Source organism: Canis lupus, unplaced genomic scaffold (genome assembly GCF_011100685.1).
Source record: "Canis lupus familiaris isolate Mischka breed German Shepherd unplaced genomic scaffold, alternate assembly UU_Cfam_GSD_1.0 chrUn_S2249H2449, whole genome shotgun sequence".
In the NCBI taxonomy this organism is placed as follows: domain Eukaryota; kingdom Metazoa; phylum Chordata; class Mammalia; order Carnivora; family Canidae; genus Canis; species Canis lupus.
The window spans coordinates 28607-40972 of record NW_023331136.1 but is presented as its reverse complement, the minus strand read 5'-3'; the positions used below and the strand labels follow the sequence as shown (position 1 = coordinate 40972).

The 12366-nt window shown below is 41.6% G+C and overlaps 1 protein-coding gene across 1 annotated transcript; it reads left to right on the top strand.

The window, feature by feature from the left end:
- The first annotated feature begins 3460 nt into the window (after window positions 1–3460).
- Window positions 3461–4396, top strand: OR9R6 (olfactory receptor family 9 subfamily R member 6). Its single transcript, NM_001388829.1, has one exon. The coding sequence runs from the start codon at window positions 3461–3463 to the stop codon at window positions 4394–4396; it is 936 nt and encodes a 311-aa protein (NP_001375758.1).
- Window positions 4397–12366: the final 7970 nt, after the last annotated feature.

The following is a 12366-nucleotide window of genomic DNA, read 5'->3' as shown; positions in this document are numbered from 1 at the left end:
TCTAGCTTATTTTAGTAAGATAACAGTATATAACACATATAACACAAAATATATGTTAATAAAAGTTTGTGTTATCAGTAAGGCTTATAGTCAACAGGAAGCTATGAGTAGTTACATTTTAGGGGAATTGAGAGTTATATACAGATTTTTGACTAAATGTGAATTCTATGCTCCTAACCCCTGCTCAGGGGTTCAATTTTATAATAAACAATATTTTTACCAAAAAATTGATGATTTTTTAAAATAAAAATATTTTAAATATATCAAGATGTTGTATAAAGGGAGAAATATAAATTTTTAAAATGTCTACTATAAAAATTAAATTCTAATAATAATCTTTTAATGAAGAAAGATTCTTTTACAATTGGCTTTACTAGTGTTTACTGCCAAGCATTTAAGAAAGAAGCAAGACTGGATAGTCTGGATGGCTCAGTTTTAAGTGTCTCTTAATGTCACCTCAGGACATGATCTCAGGGTCATGAGATTGAGCCCCGGTGTTGGGCTCTGTACTCAGTGGGGAGTCTGCTTGAGATTCTCTCTCACCTGCTCCCTCTGCCCCTCCCCCCACTTAAATGCTCTCACTTTGTAAAATAAATTAATCTTAAAAAAGGAAAGAAGCAAGATCATTCTTACATAAACAAGAATCATCACAAAGGCAGTATTTCCTAGCTATATTTAAGGAGTCTGTCGCAAGTCTCATATACAAATTAAAATAAAAATTATAGCTAAATCTGTTTCATAAATTTAATTCCAAAAGCATTAAACAGGTTATTAAGAAAATATGTTAATATATAAAGAATAAAATCTCTGAAACATATGTTTACCCTAAAAATGTAAATGTCATTTAATATTTCAAAAATAATGAATTAAGATGTGCCGATATCTACTTATGAAAGAGCAATTCCTAGAAGGTTTGCCTTCTGTGACAAAAAACTAAACTCTGGAGAAATGAACCAACTATTTTCAGAGATTGTACAATACACAGGGAATAACTGTAATTCCTGAGAAAGGAAACACATCAGAAGGAAAATATTTTCAAGGTTGAATACATAGCAAGAGAAACAAACCAAACCCAAGATTGAGTTCACGAGGAAAACTAATGAACAGGCATTCAGTGACAACTGAGAAAATAGTACTCATGTAACAGGAAGAAGAGGGGCCAGAAAAGTAATGTAACTATAATGGGCAAAAATGGTTCATATTTTATGACAAATCTAATCACACAGATGCAAGGACAGGGGCAAAATCCCAAGCAGGATAAACAGAAAGAAAACCAAATAAAGCACTTCAGAATAAATTTTGAAGAGCAGTAGAAAAGGGACATTGTCAAAGTGGCTGGAGGGGAGAAGAGCCATTACATAGAAGCAAATAAAGTTCAGCACACACTTGACAGAGGAACTTTTAGATGAAGGAAATCTAAAGGGATGAGTTCATGGCCGAAGTTGCGCCATAAGAAATACCCAAAAAGTTGTCCTAGCTCAAGGGCAACATCATCAGGAGTCAGTAGGAGGATCCCTAGGATCCTGGAGGTACCGCTTTCCCACAAGGACGGGACTGAGGGTGTGAGGACAGGGGAATTCCTTTCTCTTCCAGTGTGCCCTTGGGGCTCCTCTCCCTGGGTCTAGCCCAGGTGCCTAACCCCACCGTGGGCTCACACTTGAAGCAATCCTCATGCTTCTGGGACCTTGGTGTCACTTCTTCTCAGCCTTGATTCATAGACGGAGGTACGATTGCCTGCTCTTGCCAATCTCTGTGTGACTTCAAGTCCCACTTTCCCCCAAGTCTTCAACAGACTGTTTAGATTATCCTCTGGGTCAGATTTCTTTTGACTACAGCAGGATGCATTAAATGTAGAGATAAGGAATGAGTTGCTCAAAGTGGGGGTGTTGTTACCTGCTCAGATGAAAAATAGTGAATTTCTCCCCCTGTGTAGATCATCAAGTTGAAAAAGGAATCAAGAACTTCTCATCCAAATGTGCTCAATTATCATTATTATTTTTGTTCACTAAGAGGAAGGATAGTTCTCGTATCCTCCAGAGAGCCCTTCTACCCAAGGCCTGGTGAGTCTCCTAGGGCATCACCTCTTCTCTCATTTTTCTTCTGCATTCGGATATAAAGTATGTCACTGGCGAGAGAGACCTTCATGCCTGGGGAACACCTTGCAGAGGGAATTGGCCACCACTTGGCTTTCCCTCATCGGGAGAGAATTTCTCTTAGGATCGATCCCAGGTCTGCTCATGGTTTTAATCAGTGAGAAAGCATAATAACTACAGAGAGAGAGAGTGAGAGACAGAGACAGAGGGAGACATAGAGAGGGGAAGAGAACCTACAACTGTTGCTGGGACTTGCTCATCTTAGCAGCTGGAGTCTGATCTGAACAGGGAGGAAATGCGATCCACCTGGCAGGAAGACTTTCTGTCAACCAGGGGCACTTTTCATACTCTTGTTTCTTCACGACTTCACATGTAGTAGAGGCTATACAAGGTAAGAAATGGGTTCATTACAACATTACATTATGTTCTTACAATATATTTTGTATTTAATTTGTTTATTCTCAGCACATTCCTTTTGAGATTGCTTTAATTACATCTTTTTCCCTGAATTTTACTGTTGAAAAACAGCATTACATTATGTTCTTACAATATATTTTGTATTTAATTTGTTTATTCTCAGCACATTCCTTTTGAGATTGCTTCAATTACATCTTTTTTCCTGAATTTTTCTGTTGAAACCAGAAACATTTTTATATAAAATTTAAGGTTTCCTTAAATTCATTTTTTTTAGTTGATAGGTGTTACCAGGGGTTACTTTGATGATTCTTCTGCCTTCTAAAGTGAATCAGCCCATATTTCTGTTAACTTTTAATTTTTTAAAGAAAGTAGGTATCCTAGATACTGGGCCAAACTGACTCTAATGTCCTTGCATAGACCCAGCCTGTCTTCAAAAAATGTCACAATTAGTGAAACCGTAGCAACGACAACAATAAAGATGATTTTTATTTATTATAATTTATAAGACATTTCCATAGGATGTGAATCTTTGAATTGTTTGCCAATTTTCTTTTATAGTTCATGATAGATGGTTGAATAGTAAACCACTCAGCTGCTCAATCTCATGACTCTAAAGGAACTTTTTACATCTGTTTTTGTCTGAATTTCTCCATACCTAAACTAAAATAAAAATCACTTCCTTTCTGTACCACCATGTTTTAAGGACACTTTATAACTGTAATAGCAGACGCCTAAATACATACAACACAAGCTTTTTAAATACATACTTCTTCTTTTTTCCATTCATAGCTATCTTTCAATTGTCCTGTGTGTCTTCTATCCTCTGTATGCACAAATCTTTGTATTCTATATAGGATTTGTCTGGTTTTAGTTATTTTACTAAAACAAGTATTCTGAGCACTCCTTTCTTTCAAGTTTACCATCTCCCCAGTTCCTCCTGCATCGCAGCCATGAAGAGCCAGCTGAACAGGAATTCCTCAGGAGTGACTGAGTTCATTCTGCTGGGCTTCAGAACCCCTCCGAAGCTGCAGATCTTCTTGTTCTTGGTGTTCTTGCTGGCCTACGTGGTCACTGTGGTGGGAAATACCAGCATGATAATTGTCATCAGGATGGACTCGAGGCTTCATACACCTATGTATTTCTTCCTTAGAAACTTATCCTATTTAGATCTCTGCTACTCTACAGTCATTGCTCCCAAAACTTTAGCCAACTTCCTATCTCATGAAAAGAAGATTTCCTACAATGGCTGTGCAGCCCAATTTTTCTTCTTTGCTCTGTTTGTCACAACTGAAGGCTTTCTTCTGGCCGTGATGGCATATGATCGCTTCTCAGCCATTTGCTCGCCATTCCTCTATCCTGTCCGTATGTCTCAACAGGTTTGTGTTCATTTAGTAATTGGCTCCTACATCTGTGGAGGCATCAACTCCATGGTCCAGACAGGATTCACCTTCAGCTTGCGTTTCTGTGGAGAAAACCGACTGGACCACTTCTTCTGTGATGTCCCAGCCCTGATCAAGATCTCATGTGTTGACACGTCTGTGAACGAGATGGTGCTATTCATTCTCTCCTCCCTCATCATTGTCACCACCACAAGTGTCATCCTGGTTTCCTATGCTTACATACTCTCCACTGTCCTGAAGATCCCCTCCACCTATGGTAGGGGTAAGACCTTCTCCACCTGTGGCTCCCACATGGCCACGGTGAGTTTGTTCTATGGGACTGTGTTCTTCATGTACGCCCAGCCTGGGGCCATCTCCTCCCCAGGGCAAAACAAGGTCATAGCTGTGCTCTACACACTCATCATCCCAATGCTAAACCCTCTGATATACAGTCTAAGAAACAGAGACGTGAAAGATGCTGTGAGAAGAATGCTGTACAGGAAGTGATCCCTTCCTGCCATGTGTCAGACTATGATGGTGGCACAGTCTGCTTCCTAAGCGTCCCAGTTATCCTTGTACTTGGGAGAATTAGTTTATCAAGTAAATTTTTTATATATGGCAACAAATGTTTTTCTAAATGTTACAAAATGGTATTTCTGTGCTTAGAATATATAAAATCATTATCTGTTTTCAATTTCTCATGTGATAATGATATCTTTTCAATCTTTAAGAAATAAATAGTAAGAACTGCTATTCTATAATCATTAAAATACGACATGTGTGTGAATCATTCTTTAATTTTTCTATCGAACAAAGCATGTACACTGATAATCATTTGGAAAAGAGAACTGCCACACTGTGTATAGTGCAACACAGAAGGGCAAAGGTTACATAGAACACTTGAGTAAGGACTCCCTTCTCTCCCAAAGTCCAGCTTTATATTTTGAAGAGTTATCCTTATAATCAACACTACTATAAAAAGGATCCAAAATATATTATTTGGAAAGTAATTATTCACATGAGAAATATGTGACAATAGCATTCTATTAATTTTTAAATCTTCATTTTCTTCTAGATATGAAATGATATATTTTATAATAAAAGCTGATAAATAAAGAACGTACTAACATTATAATCACTGTTTTTCAAATGAGGAATTTGAGGCAGTCAGAGACTCAAACTTGATGTAGCCAAAACTCAACACAAGTAGGGCTCCAGAATTTTTATTATTCAAGTATATATTATAAGGGATGTGGAATATCTTAAAAATGTAATCTCACAATCTAGAAACAGGTATTTCTGAAGGGAGGTATAAATTGGAAGCAAGTATTGTCATTGACTCACTATCTTGTCATTTTTTAAAATATTTTTTATTTTTATTTTTAATAAAAAATTATTTTTTATTGGTGCTCAATTTGCCAACATACGGAATAACACCCAGTGCTCATCCCCTCAAGTGCCCCCCACAGTGCCTGTACCCGTTCACCGCCACACCCCTCCTCCCCTTCCACCACCCCTAGTATGTTTCCCAGAGTTACGAGTCTTTATGTTCTGTCTCCCTTTCTGATATTTCCCACACATTTCTTCTCCTTTCCCTTATATTCCCTTTCACTATTATTTATATTCCCCAAATGAATGAGACCATATAATGTTTATCCTTCTCCAATTGACTTACTTCACTCAGCATAATACCCTTCAGTTCCATCCACATTGAAGCAAATGGTGGGTATTTGTCATTTCTAATAGCTGAATAATATTCCATTGTATACATAAACCACATCTTCTTTATCCATTCATCTTTCGTTGGACACTGAGGCTCCTTCCAAAGTTTGGCTATCGTGGCCATTGCTGCTATAAACATCGGGGTGCAGGTGTCCCAGCGTTTCATTGCATTTGTATCTTTGGGGTAAATCCCCAACAGTGCAGTTGCTGGGTCGTAGGGCAGGTCTATTTTTAACTCTTTGAGGAACCTCCACACAGTTTTCCAGAGTGGCTGCACCAGTTCACATTCCCACCAACAGTGTAAGAGGGTTCCCTTTTCTCCGCATCCTCTCCAACATTTGTGGTTTCCTGCCTTGTTAATTTTCTCCATTCTCACTGGTGTGAGGTGGGATCTCATTGTGGCTTGGATTTGTATTTCCCTGATGGCAAGTGATGCAGAGCATTTTATCATGTGCATGTTGGCCATGTCTACGTCTTCCTCTGTGAGATTTCTGTTCATGTCTTTTGCCCATTTCATGATTGGGTAGTTTGTTTCTTTGGTATTGAGTTTAATAAGTTCTTTACACATCTTGGAAACTAGCCCTTTATCTGATACGTCATTTGCAAATATCTTCTCCTATTCTGTAGGTTGTCTTTTAGTTTTGATGACTGTATCCTTTGCTGTGCAAAAGCTTCTTATCTTGATGAAGTCCCAATAGTTCATTTTTGCTTTGTTTCTTTTGCCTTCGTGGATGTATCTTGCAAGAAGTTACTGTGGCTGAGTTCAAAAGGGTTGTTGCCTGTGTTCTCCTCTAGGATTTTGATGGACTCTTGTCTCACATTTAGATCTTTCATCCATTTTGAGTTTATCTTTGTGTATGGTGAAAGAGAGTGGTCTAGTTTCATTCTTCTGCATGTGGATGTCCAATTTTCCCAGCACCATTTATTGAAGAGACTGTCTTTCTTCCAGTGGATAGTCTTTCCTCCTTTATCGAATATAGGGTACACTTCTGGGTTCTCTATTCTGTTCCATTGATCTATGTGTCTGTTTTTGTGCCAGTACCCACACTGTCTTGATGACCACAGCTTTGTAGTACAACCTGAAATCTGGCATTGTGATGCCCCCAGCTATGGTTTTCTTTTTAAAAATTCCCCTGGCTATTCAGGGTCTTTTCTGATTCCACACAAATCTTAAAATAATTTGTTCTAACTCTCTGAAGAAAGTCCATGGTATTTTGATAGGGATTGCATTAAACGTGTCAATTGCCCTGGAGAACATTGACATTTTCACAATATTAATTCTGCCAATCCATGAGCATGGAATATTTTTCCATCTCTTTGTGTCTTCCTCAATTTCTTTCAGAAGTGTTCTATAGTTTTTAGGGTATAGATACTTTACCTCTTTGGTGAGGTTTATTCCTAGGTATCTTATGCTTTTCGGTGCAATTGTAAATGGGATTGACTCCTTAATTTCTCTTCCTTCAGTCTAATTATTAGTGTATAGAAATGCCACTGACTTCTGGGCATTGATTTTGTATCCTGCCACCCTGCCAAATTGCTGTATGAGTTCTAGCAATCTTGGGGTGGAAGCTTTTGTGTTTTCTATGTAGAGTATCATGTCATCGGTGAAGGGGGAGAGTTTGGCTTCTTCTTTGCCAATTGGAATGCCTTTAATGTCTTTTATTTGTCTGATTGCTGAGGCTAGGACATCCAGTACTATGTTGAATAGCAGTGGTGAGAGTGGACATCCCTGTCTTGTTCTTGATCTTAGGGGAAAGGCTCCCAGTGCTTCCCTATTGGGAATGATATTTGCTGTGGGCTATTCGTAGATGGCTTTTAAGATGTTGAGGAATATTCCCTCTATCCCTACACTCTGAAGAGTTTTGATCAGGAATGGATGCTGTATTTTGTCAAATGCTTTCTCTGCATCTAATGAGAGGATCATATGGTTCTTGGTTTTTCTCTTGCTGATATGATGAATCACATTGATTATTCTACCAATGTTGAACCAGCCTTCCATCGTGGGGATAAATCCTACTTGGTCATGGTGAATAATTTTCTTAATGTATTGTTGGATCCTATTGGCCAGTATCTTGTTGAGAATTTTTGCATCCATGTTCATCAGGGATATTGGTCTGTAATTCTCCTTTGTGGTGTGGTCTTTGTCTGGTTTTGGAATTAAGGTGATGCTGGCCTCATAGAATGAATTTGGAAGTACTCCATCTCTTTCTATCTTTCCAAACAGCTTTAGTAGAATAGGTATGGTTTCTTCTTTAAACCTTTGATAGAATTCCCCTGGGAAGGCATCTGGCCCTGGACTTTTGTGTCTTGGGAGATTTTTGATGACTGCTTCAATTTCCTCCCTGGTTATTGGCCTGTTCAGGTTTTCTATTTCTTCCTGTTCCAGTTTTGGTAGTTTGTGGCTTTCCTGGAATGCGTCCATTTCTTCTAGATTGCCTAATTTATTGGTGTATAGCTGTTCATAATATGTTTTTAAAATCGTTTGTATTTCCTTGGTGTTGGTAGTGATCTCTCCTTTCTCATTCATGATTTTATTACTTTGAGTCTTCTCTCTCTTCTTTTTAATAAGGCTGTCTAATGGTTTATCTAATTCTTTCAAAAAACCAACTCCTGGTTTTGTTGATCTGTTCCACAGTTCTTCTGGTCTCGATTTCCTTGAGTTCTGCTCTAATCTTAATTAACTGTCTTCTTCTGCTGGGTGTATGATCTATCTGCTGTTTTTTCTCTAGCTCCTTTAGGTGTAAGGTTAGCTTTTGTATTTGAGTTCTTTCCAGTTTTTGAATGGATGCTTGTATTGCGATGTATTTCCCCCTCAGGACTGCTTTTGCTGCATCCCAAAGATTTTGAATGGTTGTATCTTCATTCTCATTAGTTTCCATGCGTCTTTTTAATTCTTCCTTAATTTCCTGGTTGACCCTTTCATCTTTTAGCAGGATGGTCCTTAACCTCCATGTGTTTGAAGTCCTTCCAAACTTCTTGTTGTGATTTAGTTCTAATTTCAAGGCATTATGGTCTGAGAATATGCAGGGACCATCCCAATCTTTCGGTATTGGTTCAGACCCGATTTGTGATCCAGTATGTGGTCTATTCTGGAGAAAGTTCCATGTGCACTTGAGAAGAATGTGTATTCCATTGAGTTTGGATGTAAAGTTCTGTAGATATAAGAGAAATTCATCTGGTCCAGTGTATCATTTAAAGCTCTCGTTTCTTTTGAGACATTGTGTTTAAAAGACCTATCGAGTGTAGAACGTGCTACATTAAAGTCACCAAGTATGTGTACTATTGTCTATGTATGTCTCAACTTTGGTTATTAATTGATTGATATATTTGGCAGCTCCCACATTTGGGCCATATATATTGAGGATTGTTAAGTCCTCTTTTTGGATAGATCCTTTAAGTATGATATAGTGTCCCTCTTCATCTCTCACTACAGTCATCGGGGTAAATTTTAGTTGATCTGATATAAGGATGGCTACCCCTCCTTTCTTTTGATGACCATTTGAATGGTAAATGGTTCTCCAACCTTTTATTTTCAGGCTGTAGGTGTCCCTCTGTCTAAAATGAGTCTCTTGTAGACAGCAAATAGATGGGTCCTGCTTTTTTATACAGTCTGACTCCCTGCGCCTTTCTTTTTTAATTGATTTATTTATGATAGTCACAGAGAGAGAGAGAGAGAGGCAGAGACACAGGCAGAGGGAGAAGCAGGCTCCATGCACCGGGAGCCCAATGTGGGATTTGATCCCGGGTCCAGGGTCACCCCCTGGGCCAAAGGAAGGCGCCAAACCGCTGCACCACCTAGGGATCCCTCCCTGTGCCTTTTGATGGGGTCATTAAGCCCATTCACATTCAGAGTTACTATTGAAAGATATGAGTTTAGGGTCATCATGATATCTATTCAGTCCTTGTTTTTGTGGATTGTCCCACTGGACTTCTTCTTAAAGTGGAATTTTAAGAGTCCCCCTTAAAATTTCTTGCAGAGCTGGTTTGGAGGTCACATATTCTTTCAGTTCCTGCTGTCTTGGAAGCTCTTTATCTCTCCTTCTATTCTGAATGAAAGCCTTGCTGGATAAAGTATTCTTGGTTGCATGTTCTTCTCATTTAGGACCCTGAATATATCCTGCCAGCCCTTTCTGGCCTGCCAGGTCTCTGTGGAGAGGTCTGCTGTTACCCTCATACTCCTTCCCATAAAAGTCAGGGATTTCTTGTCTCTTGCTGCTTTAAGGATCTTCTCTTTATCTTTTGAATTTGCAAGCTTAACTATTAAATGTGGAGGTGTTGAGTGGTTTTTATTGATTTAGGAGGGGATCTCTCTATTTCCTGGATCTGAATGCCTGTTTCCCTTCCCAGATTAGGAAAGTTTTCAGCTAGGATTTGTTCAAATACATATTCTGGCCCTCTGGCCCTTTCAGTGCCCTCGGGAAGCCCAATTAAACGTAGGTTTTTCTTCCTCAGGCTGTCGTTTATTTCCCTTAATCTGTCTTCCTGGTCGTTTAATTGCTTGTCTCTTTTTTCCTCAGTTTCCCTCTTTGCCATCAACTTGTCTTCTATGTCACTCACTCATTCTTCCACCTCGTTAACCCTCATGGTTAGGACTTCTAGTTTGGATTGCATCTCATTCAATTGATTTTTACTTTCTGCCTGATTGTATCTAAATTCTGCAGTCATGAAGTTTCTTGAGTCCTTTATGCTTCTTTCTAGAGCCACCAGTAGCTTTATAATAGTGCTTCTGAATTGGCTTTCTGACACTGAATTTTAATCCAAATTTTGTAATTCTGTGGAGAGAGGACTGTTTCTGATTCTTTCTTTTGAGGTGAGGTTTTCCTTCTAGTCATTTTACTCAGTGCAGTGGCCAAAAACAAGTTGTATTGCGAAATGGAGAGAAAGAGAGAAGAGAAAGAAGGAAAGAAAATGAAATAAAGAAAAAAGAAAAAAGGAAGGAAAAAAGTGAAAAGAAAAAAAAGCAAAAAAAAAAAAAAAAAAAAAAAAAAAAAGAGAAGAGAAAAAAGAAAAAAGGGGGAGCAAACCAGAACTGAAAAAACAATAACAACAAAGAAAAATCAAGGGGGAGTATCCTCTGATTCTGTATACTGTAAGTCCCTCTACTTCCCCTGGAACTTTCCAGTTCTGCTTGGTCAATAACTTGTTTTTCCCCTGTTGGTCTAGCTTGTCTTCCAGGGGAGGGGCCTGCTGTGCTGATTTACAGGTGTTAGCATTTGGGGGAGCTGCTCAGCCCCCTGTGTGGTGCAGGGCTCAGGGATAGATGTTTGAGCTGTTTATCCGGTGAGGCCACTCTGAGGCTCAGTGGGGGTTGTTTACCCCGTGAGGCCCCAGTGGCGGGGCCAATTCTGGAGCCCTGGATTCAGCCCCCGCAGTAACTACAGAGCTCTCCATCTGCAGGGCCTGGATGCTCCGGGGGCGGGGCCGCTGATCTGCTCAGCTCGGGGCAGGAGCGTCCCCGCTGTCCTGGGCCCTCCCGGCCTCTGCCTGTCCCGGGGGAGGCCGGATCCTGGGCCAGTGCTGGATCCAGTGCTCCTGGGCCTGCGCTGTTGGATTCAGGCTCCCGCCCCGCAGCCCCCTCCGCGGAGCCGCCCCCGAGCCCCCCCGAGTTGCTCCCGCCCCGCAGCCCCCTCCGCGGAGCCGCCCCCGAGCCCCCCCTCCAGCTGCCCCCGCCCCGCAGCCCCCTCCGCGGAGCCGCCCCCGAGCCCCCCCGAGCTGCTCCGGGTCCCGCCGTGCGCGCTGCAGCCCTTAGGGAGCTCGGCGCACTCTCCCGGGGCGCAGGTGTCTGTTAGTGTCCCCGGGAGCCCGAGGGCATCCCCGCCCTCCTGGGTCCTGCTCCAACTCCCTGAGAGCCCCTTTCCGCCCGGGAGGGTTGGTGCAGCTCCTGCGTCTCCGGGACGGGGCTCTCCTGTCCTGGGGACACTCGCCCCGGCCTAGCCTGGCTCCTCGCGGGCCCCGTCCCCCTTGGAAGCCTTTTGTTTCTTTATTTCTTTTCCCCCGTCTTCCTACCTTGATAGAAGCCTGAACTCTTCTCACTGCAGCATTCCAGCTTTAAATCTCAGGCCGAATTCATAGATTTTCAGGATGATTTGAAGGTTATGTAGATAATTTGTTTGGGACAGGTGACTTGGAGGACCCTACTCTTCTGCCATCTTCTGGCCCAAGTGCAAATGTCTGTTTTCATCTCCATTTTTTCATGGTGGCGTAGACTTCTGCATCTGCATGTACAGCTGCTCCATCCAGGGCCACCGTGCCTGCCTCCTGGTGAAGGGGAGAAGCCCCTATCTGTTGATGGGAATGCAGTGACCAGACACTGCTGAGCAACTTTTTGGAGGAGATGAAAGTGAGGCTGGCCAAGTGCTGAGCCTGGCCTACAACACCTTGGGGACAGGGCGCATGACCTGGGCCCTCCATGGCCCACCATTCAGATGGCAAAGTGAAACGTTGCATTGGTTTATCTTTTCTTTTTTACTTTGACTCTTTCCACCTGCTTTGGGAGGAAGCCCTGATGCAGCCCCCAACCAGCAGGGGCTCTAGTACTAGACCGGCTGCCTGAGGAGCAAGCATAACCACTGTCCAGGCTGAGGGCACTTAGTGGACAGCACAGGGTAGTGTGTCCGTCTTCTGTGAGGCCACCTGAGTTCCACAGGTACCCTAGATACCCTGCCTGGGGGGACCTGCTCACCACAGAGACACTCCCCTTCACTCTCACAGCCGTGGGTCAGGACACCTGATGGCCAAAGGGTAATGCAGGATGC